General features: G+C 45.7%; 1 protein-coding gene across 1 annotated transcript; it reads right to left on the bottom strand.

Moving 5' to 3' along the window:
- Positions 1-4535: 4535 nt before the first annotated feature.
- LOC9634041 lies at positions 4536-6909 on the bottom strand. Its single transcript, XM_024671541.1, has 3 exons — positions 5648-6909; positions 5350-5595; positions 4536-4826 (listed from the first exon to the last, which is right to left on the bottom strand). Exons 1-3 carry the CDS (start codon positions 6080-6082, stop codon positions 4536-4538), a joined length of 972 nt encoding a protein of 323 aa, XP_024527309.1. The 5' UTR covers positions 6083-6909.
- Positions 6910-13620: the final 6711 nt, after the last annotated feature.

A 13620-nucleotide genomic window follows, 5' to 3' on the forward strand; every position in this document is an offset into this window, starting at 1 on the left:
CTCGATGTTTGCATGAGTTTCCCACGTGTCTCCAAGGGACAACATTATAGTGGTACAATAGTTTGAGTGTAGCCACTCGTGGGGATTGGAGTGTTCTCCTGGACATCTTCAAATGCACATTCAAACATGTCGACGATTGTGATGATGCCTTCCAACAATTGCATCATCTTCGCCAAGAGCCATTGAGTCAGTGATGTAATTTAGTATTCGTTTTCGAAGTCTTTTGTGGAGCCAAATATGTCGGAGCAGATCAAGCTAGGAATGTTGTGGCCAGCATTTTATCAAGATTTTGTTGGATTTATGCATGCACTTGCTCCAGCCACCTTAATGATGCGCTTTGTTTGGCACAACGTTATGAAACGTCACCTCTTCCACTTCTCACTACCCGTCCTTCCACTCCTCTTCCTGTGGGTGATGGTCCTATTCCAATGGAGGTTGATGCTGCTCGAGTCCAAAGACAAGGGCGAGGACGTGGTCATGGCCGTGACATTCGCTATTGGGCACGTAATGAAGTTGGTCACACTTATTGGCATTGTTGGCATTTTCCAGATTGGTGACCTCCATTTCCTGGGTGGAGACCTTGGCATCAATAACGTCCTGTTGGTGCTGCTGCAGTGGAAGGTCTAGACACTGAGATGCATCCAAGAAATGAGGAGTCGCGCAAGTAATAGAGCAACCTTGCGCAAATAAGTCAGTGATCCTTCCATCTTTCTTTCAAGAGTATCATCAAGGGGTTCACTCAGCACCGATTCATCCAGTATTTACTTTCCAAGCTTGTTTTTATAACAAGAAGTCTCCTATTATTCTCTATTGGTTATTATTGTTTGATATAAGTTCAAGTTTATCTTCCATTGCTCGATCTGTTGCCACACGTTGCCGTTTACACTTGCGTCATATGGCGGAACCAGTTTTCATTCTTTATGGCAACGGCCGTACACATGCATATGCACTGGATGAGGTGGACCTGGTTGTGCGTGTGAGCGATCTCGAGCTTGAGTTGCAGTCATTGTGGGTGGTGCCGAGTCAAGCTTTTGACCTTATTCTTGGTATGGATTGGTTGCAACGCAATCATGCCAAGTGTGATTTTGAGGCTTCTCCCTCTTGTCTCATACTTCCTTATGTTTCATCCATTCCTCTCACTTTTGTACCTCTTTGTCCTTCTATTTCTACCTCTGCTTCCATTACTTTTGTTCCCCCACTATTTCTTCCTATGTTTCCATTTTGTTCTGCTCTTCCCTTTTCCGATCCCTCCGATGATCTTTGTGTTGCAGTGGTGGACCAGCTCATGAAGGAGTATTCTAATCTCTTTGAATTTAACCTATCATCTGGGGCCAAGATTGCCCCGGTTGTCATCCAATTCCAACCGGGGATGCCCGTCCAATCAATGTTTCTGTTCGTCGTCGGTCACCCAAAGAGATCAAGATTTTAAGTGCAAACGTTAAGGAGATGTTGGAGAAGGGTCTTATTCAGAAGTCGCGGAGTCCTTGGGCATATGAACTTCATCTTGTGACGAAGCTTGATGAGAGTATTCATTTCTGCATCAACTATCGTCCATTAAACAAAGTGACGATCTTGGATGTGTACCCTCTTCCTCACACTGCTGATCTCTTAGATCATCTGGGGCGAAGTCGTTAATTCACCAAGCTAGATCTTGCTTCTGGGTACTAGCAAGTACCAATGGCTGAAGAAGATATTCCTAAGACTACTTTTCGTACACCATTTGGATTGTATGAGTTCTTGGTGATGCCGTTTAGTTTGAACAATGCTCCAGCAACTTTCTAGCGGATGATGGATGAGGTTCTTTGTGATATGCCAAAGGTGACTGCTAACTTCATTGATGATGTCTTGATCCACTCAGAGAGGACGTGGGAGGAGCACATTCGTGATGTTCATAAAGTGTTGGATCGGCTACGGGACGTTGGTTTAAAGCTAAAGCGATTGAAGTGCGTGTTTGTGTCCAAGGACACAACTTATTTTGGGTACCATATTTCTTGTAAGGGTTTGCAAGTTGATCCTGACAAACTTGTGGCTATTCTAAAGTTCCCTATTCCGAAGTGTGTAAATGATGTGCAGCACTTCTTGGACAAGGTGCAGTATCTCGGTCACTTTGTGGATCATCTTTCTGATCGCACTATACCATTGCAAGCGTTGCTGAAGCCATCAACATCATCTTTCATCTAATCTTTGGATTATGAGCAGGCATTCATGAATCTCAAAGAGCTATTGATGACTCGTCCAGTTTTGGCATATCCTAACTACACTTGACCTTTTATTTTGCGTGTGGATGCTTTTAACATTAGTCTTGGAGGTGTGTTGATGCAAAAGAGCTCGAGTGTGCTTGGTCAGTGCCATCCTATTGTGTATATAAGTTGTACATTATAACCAATGGAGATGAACTACTCCATGACAGAGGAGTGTTTAACAGCAATCTGGGGTTTCGAGAAACTTTATGTATATATACATGGTTCTCAGACGTTATTTGAAGGTGAACATGCTACTGTTACTTCATTATTGAAGCGGAAGAACATGGTTAGTCATACTACTTAATGGGCTTTGAAGCTCCATATTTATGATTTTGATGTTGTTCATCGCTTAGAGAATTCTATGGCTGATGTTGATGCCCTTTCTTAAACTCCTCTTCCTTCTCCACTCTCTTTTCATATTTCTGACGAGCCTATTGTTCTAGCATCTGTGGATTTTTTAGACAAGGATTTTGTGCTATCGGCGGTTAGGTTCGCGAGGCTAAGATTAATTCATGGATTTGAAGGCTTCGAGATGGGTTTGAGAATCCTACATCACTTGCTAATAATTTACTTTTCTGGCATTTACATTCTCAATATCTCTTTGAAGATGGCCTTTTTTATTTTGTAGAGACAGATCCTGATGATCATTTACGTCTAATGGTGCCTTCTGTCTTTATTCCATAGTTTCTCCATGCCTACCATAATTCTCCTATTCTAGGTAGGCATATGGGACAACGTCGTGTAATCGAGAAGTTGCACAAGTCTTTCTATTGGTTGGAGATGCGACATGATATTATCCGGTATGTGGGTAGCTGGGTTTAGTGCTAAGTTCGTAATACTCCTCCTCGTGCTGCGGAAGGACGGTTGGAGTCAATTGTAGTTTCCCATCCATTTGAGTTGGTGGCGTTTGATCTTATGAGACATTTTCCACAGCCGATTGCTGGCAATGAGTATGTTATTATTGCTTTTGACTACTTGACTTATTGGGTGGAAGTTGGTGCTCTTGCTAGTGCCTCTACAATTGCTGTTGGATACTTCCTCAATCAAATAGTATTCCAACATTCTTGTCCAAAACAGATTCTTTCGAATAATGGTCCTGCATTTATAGCTGAGGCATTTCATGTTTTGAAGTTTTAGTCGGGGATACGCCACACTTTCATGAGTGTTTATCATCCACAATCAGATGGTTTAGTGGAACGGCTCATTCAGACATTCAAAGGGATGATTACAAAGTATATGAACTTTCAGCATTTGGATTGAGATGGTTATTTGCCGTCTCTTCAGTATGCATATGTCACAAGGGTGCAAAGTTCTATTGGTGCTTCACCATATAAACTCTAATATGGTCATGATCTAATATTACTAATGGAGTTGGGTTTACCTTCGCGAATGCCACGAGCTGCCGATGCTAAGTCGTGGGATTAGTATTTAACGAGAATTTTTCCACTTGTCCAAGTAGAGTTTGCCGAACACTTAGGCTGCGTACAAGTGGGACGCTAAAACTCCCATCATTGTCCACCTACGAAGTACAAAATGGATGATTTAGTGTTAATCTGTTTTCCCCATCTTACGGTATGTGGTTTTTTTAAGGGGCTCCTTCACAGTGGAAAGGACCGTATTGGGTGTTGCGGCAAGTTGGACTACAAGTTTATGAGGTTCAGCATGACATCTAGCAGGCCAATCCTCCAAAGATTGTGCATGTGCAATAGTTGAAACGCTTCATACAAAAGGATCAAGAGCAATTAATACCACCTACGAATTTGTCGATGCCTCCTCCTGACGTTCCTCCAGATCCTGGCCTATCTACGAGAGAACTTTGATGGTCTTCCATTATTCCAAGAGGAGGGAATGATGTGAGGGCCAAGTGTACAGCTATGATGCCGTATACTAATATTAGCATAGTGGGATTTTGGTAGTCATCAGATTGGTTTTAATTTGGACCACTTGCTCTTATATATAAACTAGGGTTTTTGGGTTAATTGATATACACGTTTTCTGTATTCCCTTTCTATAGTCCATGTACTCACTTCCATAATCCATGCACTCACAATATATAATATCTTTAAAATATTTCTATATTTACATCTAAATATCCCATGATTCCACCTTACAAATAATATATTTAAGTTAGGGTGCAGCGTGCAAATCTTGAAAAACCTAGAAGGCCGCACTTGAACGTTGGAAGGCAACCTTGAATCCTGCTTTTGCAGATTCGACATGAGCACGTAGAGCACCAATTCCATCTCCAAGAGTTTCTCTGCGGCACGAGCTGCCGCATCGATGTTCTTGCTGCTACCATGAACTTTGCACATGCTGATCAAGCTCTTCCACGTGAGGAAATGCGGCTGGAAGGGGATCACCAGCAGCAGACCTTTGAGCCCAGCTTGTCCCAGCACATCTGCCATCGCCTGGAAGTGACTCACTTTTGGAGAAATGCTGTACTAGGCCACCATATCGAAAGTAGTCGAGTGCCAGGGTGAGGCGAGAAATGAGATAAGTTTCCAGGTGATTCTCCTGACTTGTAATCACGGTGGGAAGCTCCATGCTGCCAAAAAACTCAGCGGCTTTTCGCTCATGGGCATTCTGTGTGCAGCCAGGGATCATCGCGTTCCACGACACAATGCCTTAATCAGGCAACGTGGATAAGATCTTCCCGGCCTGCAAGAGATTCCCCCTTTGAGCAGCAATCCAGCTCGCTGTGTCTCTCAGCTCCCGCGCTTGGACGAGGGCAATTGCTCTGGATCTAAGCGTGTTTCACGCGACGCTATCGTGCTGTGGCATTTGGTCCAACAAGACTCAAGATCCTGTGCAAAGCAATTGCCGCAACCATTGCCGTCTAAGCGACGAGATCGCTCTGTGGCATCCATGCAAACATCTTCATGGCTTCTTCGAGGTGGCCGTGGTTGGAGTAGGCCAATATGATATTTTGGTTCCGCATTTGAAATTTTCTTCTTTTTCTATAATGCTCATAAAATCTCTCCAGCCCTTCAAATGAGGATCATTAAGTTCCACAAAATCGCCAAGACTCGGAGACAATGCGACTGGAACCAGCATCCATACAATGCAGCAAATAACCTGTACTAAATAAAAATTTGGTTAACAAAACTTGTAAAAGCATCCCAGAGCTTTGCAAATACCCCATACTTATGGAAGCCGCATTTACTACTTTGGATAAAAGCCAAATACAGGTCGGGTATGTAATATTGCTTCTATCTACTCGTTCTTCATCTTCTGGAAGGAGCCTTTGAGCTCGTTGTATGCGAAAACAAAAGAAAAGACAAGAAACAAAATAAAAGAGGCAAACAAAATTCTTGGCTTGTCTTCTGGAAGGAGACTGCCCCGTTTTCACGCCCTGCATAAGAGAAACAATCAATAGAACTTTTGCAGAGGAAGATATACTCCACCTCCGGACAATGGACTGGACACTTGCAGCACCCCACGTCCCCAAAGGCATCCTGGGCAGCGTCACGCCCGAAGACCAGTCGATAGATCTTCTTCATCCTCTCCAGCGAAGCGCCAGCGTACTGACAGACCAGAGTGGCATAGACCTCGGGTTCTTCGGTGATGACATGTGCAGCCACTCCTCCTGCTTGCTGGATTGAGCTGAGCCGTGGTCGTAGCTCGTCAGTGCAAGCGTCGGGCATGTCAAAACCGATTCCCGATGCCGAAGAGAGAGCTGCAATGCTCCTGGGGTCTTGGATGAAGCCGCACCACCACCCAACATCAGGGACGTCCCCGTTCCAGACCGCATCCGGGAACATGCCTGCTACTTTCACTCTGAATGACTCCAGTAGCTTCCTCTTGAACAGGGCTTTGAGCGAACTCAAGGTCGACCGCATCGAAGCCTTCTCCCGGTTTAGTGAAGTGATCTGATCTTTCAAGTCAGCGATCTGCTGCCGCTGCTCCAAGTTCTCCTCTATCAAAGCAGTGATCTGCTCCAGCTGCACCGAGTTCTCATCTTCCCAAGCAGCGATCTTCACATCCAAAGCAGCAATCTGCTCCCGCTGCACCAAGTTAGATCACTGCTTTGAATGTGAAGATTGCTGCCTTGGACGTGAAGATCGCTGCTTTGGAAGACGAGTGTTGTCACAGACTTGCTACCACTAGACTCAGCTGCCATCTCTACCGCTGCCTCCTTCATCTTCCCTTTCTTCTCCTCCTCCACCTGCGCTGCCTGTGCCGCCACCTCTACCGCTGCCTCCCCCTTCATCTTGCCTTTCTTGCACTGCCTGCGCTGCCACTTCCGCGAGCAACTTAGCCTTCGCATAGTTCTGGAAACGCAGCGCCTGCCGGTATAGCAGTCCAGTGTGATCTTTGCTGTTGGCATTAGGGCAGTACGCAACAAAGCCGCCCTGTTCTATGAACTTAACGCACGGCCCAGCCTCCCTTACCATGAGGATGAAGGTTTCGCTCCACGCCAACCTCTTCCGAGAGACCTAGGGTGTTGAGCCACGCGTCCACGTCAGCCACGAAACCATTGTCGTTGCATAGATCGTCCATCTTCGACTCTGGGGCACCGGCCAGTCCTTGCGAAGCTCGTAGTAGAGGATGGTCAGAGACACAGGGCTAACCGGTGGATGCGGCGGAGGTGCCGGCGGCTGCGGTCTCTTCTGCTTCTCCTTGTTCTTGTACCCCATCGCCCCCTAATGCCCTAATCCCGCCGGCTAACCTAGCCTTTCGTAGAAACTTAAATGCCCTAAAAAAGGAAGCGAGCTTGAACTGAAATGTAAGCTTGATCTCTGACTATGACGCCACCGCCCCCGCCGCCTCACCGGGAGCCGAGGAGGACGCCGCCGCCCAAACCATCGCCAAAGAGGGCGCCGACAACTTCATCTCCGCCACCAAAGAGGTCTCCACCGGTGCCAGCCAAGAGGCACAGTCATTCACCACTGGTCAGTGATCAGGATGTGGAGGAGGCGTCTGTGCAAGCGATGGTAGCCGGATACTTTCTGTGCCACAGAGGGACACCACTCACCGGCAATGCCACCAGCGAGTTCTCCTGAGCATCATGGAGATGGACATCCACCAGCGAGTTCTCCAGAACATCATGGAGCTGGACATCCACCACCGAGCCCTCCGCCCACAAAGAGACACCATGGACATCGACGAGCTGGTGATGGAGATGTTACAGGGCCACCACCTTTTTCTTCAGCGCCCAACAAGGCCGACACTGTAACCTGGCGACCAAGGAGGGCCGGGCCGCCATCGCCACCACCTTCGAGCATAACGTGGAACCCAAGGCCGCCATCGCCACCCTTCGACCATAACAAGGCCCCTTGGCTTGGGCACCTCTCCGCCTACTGCGTCGTCAGCACCATCTTCAGCAGCAGCAGCATTCGTGGCATCACCTGGTGTGCCCGCGGCAGGCATCCTGCTCGCGCTGGTAGCCATCGTCACTGGAGTCTGAATACTCTTGAAGCGGAGAAGGAACAAGGTGCACGATGACATCTTGGTGGAGTATGGCCATCAGCCTGGCAGTGGCAACAGCCGCAGCAGCAGCAGCCACCAGGAGCACCTCATTAATGTTCCCCTGACCAAAGTATTGCCTCGACCATCTTCGTAGTTGAATGCAGAAAGAAGGCAGCTGCTGATCCCCGAATTCACAAGCTCCTGAGGCCACCAAGGCGACTACGACCGTCTGCTCTTCCCGCTGGTGCTCGCCACAAGTCTGCATCCGGAAACAAGCTCGCAGTGGATCCACTCTTTCGTGCTGCTCATCCAGTGCGGGAAACGTCATGATGGAGGATCCTCTCGTCGTCTTTCCTGCGCATGAAGTTGACGACAAGCCAAGGCTGTTCTCAGCCACTCCGGAGGATGATCCACTCTTCTCGACTGGTGGCTACTCTCATCATCCAGCAGGCGAGAAAATGGCTGCAAACGAGCTCCCAGTGCGCCTATCATCTCGACGCGACGGGGTTTCAGAGCAGTTTCATGGACGGGAACAAGGACGAAAGGTGGCGGATCGTTCTGGCACCGTGTTCGATCCTGGAGATGTCGCACCACTGGCAAAGAAGCAGGCTGAGATGGAGAAACAAATGCAGAAGTTCATCATGATGGACCCCCGCATCCGGCCTTTTTCCCACAGGTTAGTAGTCTCTGCACTTGAGCTGACAATATGGACTGATGAAGCTGAAACGACCAGGAAGGGCGATGTGGAGAACAGCCCCCAGATCATGAGCGACGAGAACCTCGTCTGGAAGTTGACAGCCAATGATCCCAAGCGGGTCAAGAGTGATTTGGAGGTGGAGCCATCTGCTCCGGGGCACCCTCCTCTGACATGTGAAAACGCCGACCAGGTACGAGCCTTTCTGTATCCTGGTGAGTTCTTCCACCTCTGAGAGAGACAGGGAACTTGACGAGGTACGTTTCTTGGAAGCCAATTTGGATAGATGCTACTCTTTGATTGCAGGCACTGCAAGAGACAAAACATAAGAACAAGTGAAAAACAAATAGAATAAAGAGCGAAAGCTCGTCATTTATCTGGCTTTCTCTTCAGTCCCTTCTATGGGCTTGATTAAGTCACAGGAAGGTCCTGTTGCCTTCCTCGCTTTTAATCGGGGTACAAAAGTTTAGGAGGAGCCATCGATATAAATTTTTTTTTTTAATTTTTAGAATCTAAACTATAGGTGCTTTGTTATGCTGGAGTTGGTGATAATATTATTGATTAGACAACACCAGAAATCCTACGGCCTCTCAGTTGGTTTTTCTCATGCAACTCAAATCAAATTCCATGGTGGTTTTGGTCGCAGGCCCCCAGAATGGTTATTTTTGGAGTGGTGTTTGTCATCGACGATGTTCTCCCTCGCATGACTCCCAGATTGTGGGAAGAGCCAAAGGGACGTACATCAGCGACGATTCCACCAACACCAACATCACAACCGGTTTGTTCTTGACATTCTTGGCTGTGTTCAAGGATGGGACAATGAGCATACGAGTATATATGCTCTCTATGACATGATCCTAGGTGGCAGTAGTGCCACCTCACTGATCCAGGTGCAGGCATGTATGACGATATATTTTAGCTATCCTTTGAGCCATCCTTGTCTGTTGTAGCTTTCTCTTTCCTTGGGTGCAGTGTGCTGTCCCAGATCTTGAAAACCGAGCTGTTGCAAGGCAACGCATGAATGTTGGAAGGCAAGATTTCTGTGGAATCCTGCTTTTGCAGATTCGACATGAGAACGTACAGCGCCGAGTCCCCTGGTTCCATCTCCAAGAGTTTCTCTGCGGCACGATGCAGCATCGATGTTCTTGCCGCTACCATGAACTTTGTAAGCGCTAAAACCTAAAACCGCATGCGAGGAAATGCGGCTGGAAGGGCATCACCAGCAGCAGACCTTCGGCCTCGGCAACCAGCCCGGCTCGTCCCAGCACATCTGCCATCACCTGGAAGTGAATCACATTTGGAGAAATGCTGTACTTGTTGTGATGTAAAAAGGGATGGACATAACACTCATGAGCTCGTTCATTGTGTTCCGACTCTTCTTACATGACTCAAGGGACACGACTCATGACCACGTGGACATGCCACGTCACTGATCGAGACTGACATCTCGACAGTACTAGGCCACACGGCGATGGAGGGCGAGGCGAGAAACAAGATAAGTTTCCAGGCGATTCTCCTGACTTGCAATCACGGTGGGAAGCTCCATGCTGCCACAAAACTCAGCGGATTTTCGCTCATGGCCATTCTGTACGCAGCCATGGATCATCGCGATGCTCTGATCAGGCAACGTGGAGAAGATCTTCCCGGCCTGCAAGAGATTCCCCCTTTGAGCGCTCACGGCAATCCAGCTCGCTGTGTCTCTCAGCTCCTGCGCTTGGACGAGGGCAATTGCTCTGGATGTACGACGCTATCGTGCTGTGGCATTTGGTCGAACAAGACTCTGGCATCGATCAAGCTCCCGTGCAAAGCAATTGCCGCCACCATTGCCGTCTAAGCGACGAAATCGCACTGTGGCATCCGTGCAAACATTTTCATGGCTTCTTCAAGGTGGCCGTGGTTGGAGGAGGCCAAGATCATGTCAGGCCACACCACGTCGTCGTGATAGGGAGGTCGATCGAAGAGAATGCGAGCTTCTTCGAGCTGGTTTCTCTCGGCCAGTGCTTTGCTCATTGTCGACCACGATGCAACGTTCTTCTGTGGCATGGCATCAAACAGCTTCTTGCAGGCTGGACGTTGCCGCTAGCATTGCGTTCCACGAGATTAAGTCGCGGTGTGGCATTTACTGAAAAGCTCCTTGGCTTTTTCATTATGCTCAAGCTGGGCATATGCAGTGACAAGAACAGTTGGTTTCGGGGATTCTCATAAACAAAATTAGCGCGTTGTTAACAAGACCTTTTTTTGCATACCCAGTAACCATAACAGCCCAAGAAACTCTGTTGTGTTCTAGCATTCCATCAAAGATCTGGCTTGCTTGATACATATGCCCGCCAGAAAACTACATTCCATTCTGGAACCTGATTAAACAATGCTCGGCATTCCTCCAAGTTTCCACGGTTTGCACGAACCGTCATAAAAATCATCCAAGCAACAATATCCCTCTGTGGCATCTGATCAAACAGCTCTTTTTCTTTCTCAAGATACCCACTTTGGGCATAAGCGCCAAGCAGCAAGTTCCAGGAGAATCTGTTGGGCTCGTGGATGCTGATAAACACCTGCCATGCTCGATCCGCCCGCTCGCAACTTCCATAGAGTTGGATGAGAAGATTTGCGAGGTACCTGTTGGATTGGTGGTGGCTGCTCCCAAGGATGAGCGCGTGGAGCCTGGCACCTTGACGCAAATCGATGCAAGCTGTGCACGTAGTCGTCCTTGAGCGACGATGCGCGCTGCTCTAGATCGTCCACGGCCTGTTCTAGAGGCTTGAATCGGTACGTCTGCGTGGTAGTGATTCCTATCATCTTACCGGCGTTTTCCTGGAGACTGACAAGATAGAGCTTTGATTTGTCAATGCGTTTCCATTATGCATGAGGTTCGACTAAACATTTCACCGACTTTATCCATAATCCGTTAACTTCATATCGATCCTATTTGCGCTTTCAAAGAACACGTTGTAACCAGCGCCGAGGGCATCGGTGGCAACTATCGGACTGGCAGCGTTGGGCAGCAGCCTTTGCGATTCCTCTCACGTCCACTCCCATGGCTAGCATCAGCAACATGGCGAGAACCGAAAACAACACCAGGCAAGCCTTGTTCTCCATGAAACAAAGAGTTCAACGAACTCTAGTATATTCGAGAGAAGTGATTTGATCTGCGAGGCCGCTCGTATTTATAGCTCCTGACGTAATCTAGGCAGCATACAATGCTAGAGTGGCGCCTCTTGGGACGGCATCACTTTGTCCTTTGAAAGGTAGTCGAGGAAGTCGTTTCCTTTTCTTTTCTATAATGCTGGGACAGAGCGAAATGAAGCTGTGAATCCAGATGAGTAAAGACAGCATTTTAGTTTTTTCACAGTTTATATAATATATGCACTCGTGCATCACCATGCGCCACTGCTAAAGATTTCACTGCCACTGAAAAGAACAAAATCCAAATAAATAGTTGGATCTTGACGATCTTTAGAAGAGAAGTGTGTGTTTAATTTCATTTTCAATCATGTTTTATATATGTTAGACTTTGTCTTGGGAAAGAGATCAGATTCGTTGAAAAACTTGTCTCCACTACTGTGTCATATTTCCATCTGGTTGCTTTTCCAAGTTCCATGTCGAGACTAAGATGGCAGAGTGTCCACAACTTTCATTGACAAAAATATATATTGTATTACTAGCAATTGCCTAGCAAATGCTGGGTGGTTGGCAAATTTCATGCTATTTCAAGAGGTTTACTGATCTTAATTATGTTTGCTACTTGATCAACTCCACAATTGAAAGGCATTCTCTTGACCAAAAATGTCTTAATGATAAATTAAAGTGCTAGACATTTCAGAAAAACTAAATTGTGGTGGCTGTGGTTATTGCTCAGCCCCTGCATCATGCCCCACAAGTTAGTTGTAATCATAAAATAGTAATGGACTTAGTGTACTTGATTGTTGTCTAAACTTCTCAAATCCAGATTTCATAAGCCAAATCAGATCAGTATTGAGTTGCATTCCTCAATTCTGAACACAAAAAGGCAGAAGAATGCTTCTAAGTCCATCTTTGGCTTAGTTGTTGCCACTTGCTCCACAGCCCACCCACAGCTCAAGAGAATCCTCCTGGGATGAGCTGAATGGAGTGAAAAAAATTATTTCTTTGTTTACAGGATATTCAGATCGTCGAGGATGAAGAAAAGAAGCAATATGACCTTGATAGCACATTACCATAACTAAAATGGCACACCACTTAATGCACACCAGTCAATGCTAACTTTCCTGTGCCATGAATTTGAAACTTGCAATTGCAAGTCAAGGGTGGCTGAGTAGATAGCTCTGTAGAATTATAATTGGATTTGGAATTATGCCATGTAATTATAAGAATCTCACCATAAATTGTATTCAGAGTGTGAAAGTGTTGATCATGTGGTATAAGATTGCCTTAAAAGGGGCTTACGAGCACTTGAACACAAAGTTGTTCATGTAATCTACATATTGAGAGAGCAACATAAAGTTGACTATGTATGAAAACAGATTAAGGGAGAAAAAGGCCAACATGGTCAAAAGTTTGGCCTTTGGCTTTAGAAATAGTTGAGCAATAACCTAGATGAATATTGCTAAGAAATGACAATGAAGCAGACCTCTTTCTAGAATTCAATAACATAAACATATGTAATGCATTTCCTAAAAATTCATTTGATTCATTTTAAGAATTCTTTAAGTTTTAAGTTGAAAACTCTTGAAATAAGATTAGGTCAATCCTTAGATGATTTATTTGGCTATAAATTTTGCACAATTTTAGGTCACTTTAAGTTATAAATGTAATGAATAAGTTCAAGAATGTGTGACAATAGCAATAGCATCTTGATAATATTGTTGCATTGCTCGTGGGATATCAAAAAATGTAAAAAGAAAAATTATAATTTTTCAAGATTCAACATTATTAGTAGCAGCTCTATTGCTAACATAATCCATAAGTAATCCACTTTTAAGTGTTTTTTATGAGTGTGAAAGAAATAAAGGTTGTTAGACTCAACCTTTAAATTATTGAATGAACTTCCCAGTATGTAGTAAATGATCATAAAGGAAAAAATTGTTAATGTTATCTCATTGAGATAATTAATATATGTAATACTAAAGTAGTATGTACAACTTATTATGGTAGATTGTTTTATGCCAACCTTTATCACTAAATAGTAAAAGTAAAGGATAAACTATACATCACAAATTTCATTAAGAATAGAAATATTTTTTTGCTATGAGTTATATGGATGTATGCATATTTCTTTGTCAAGATATAGCTCATTCT

This window comes from Selaginella moellendorffii, unplaced genomic scaffold, assembly GCF_000143415.4.
Source record: "Selaginella moellendorffii unplaced genomic scaffold, v1.0 SELMOscaffold_7, whole genome shotgun sequence".
Lineage (NCBI taxonomy): Eukaryota > Viridiplantae > Streptophyta > Lycopodiopsida > Selaginellales > Selaginellaceae > Selaginella > Selaginella moellendorffii.

What these genes read in the sequence shown, in the direction of transcription:
- LOC9634041 (XM_024671541.1), bottom strand. Translation starts at nt 6,082, where the DNA reads ATGCGGTCGACCTTGAGTTCGCTCAAAGCCCTGTTCAAGAGGAAGCTA. An exon ending in GTCCAGTCCATTGTCCGGAG is followed by an intron (nt 5,596 to 5,647) that starts GTGGAGTATATC and finishes TCTCTTATGCAG; the next exon opens with GGCGTGAAAACGGGGCAGTC. An exon ending in GCTCTGGGATGCTTTTACAA is followed by an intron (nt 4,827 to 5,349) that starts GTTTTGTTAACC and finishes GGCTGCACACAG; the next exon opens with AATGCCCATGAGCGAAAAGC.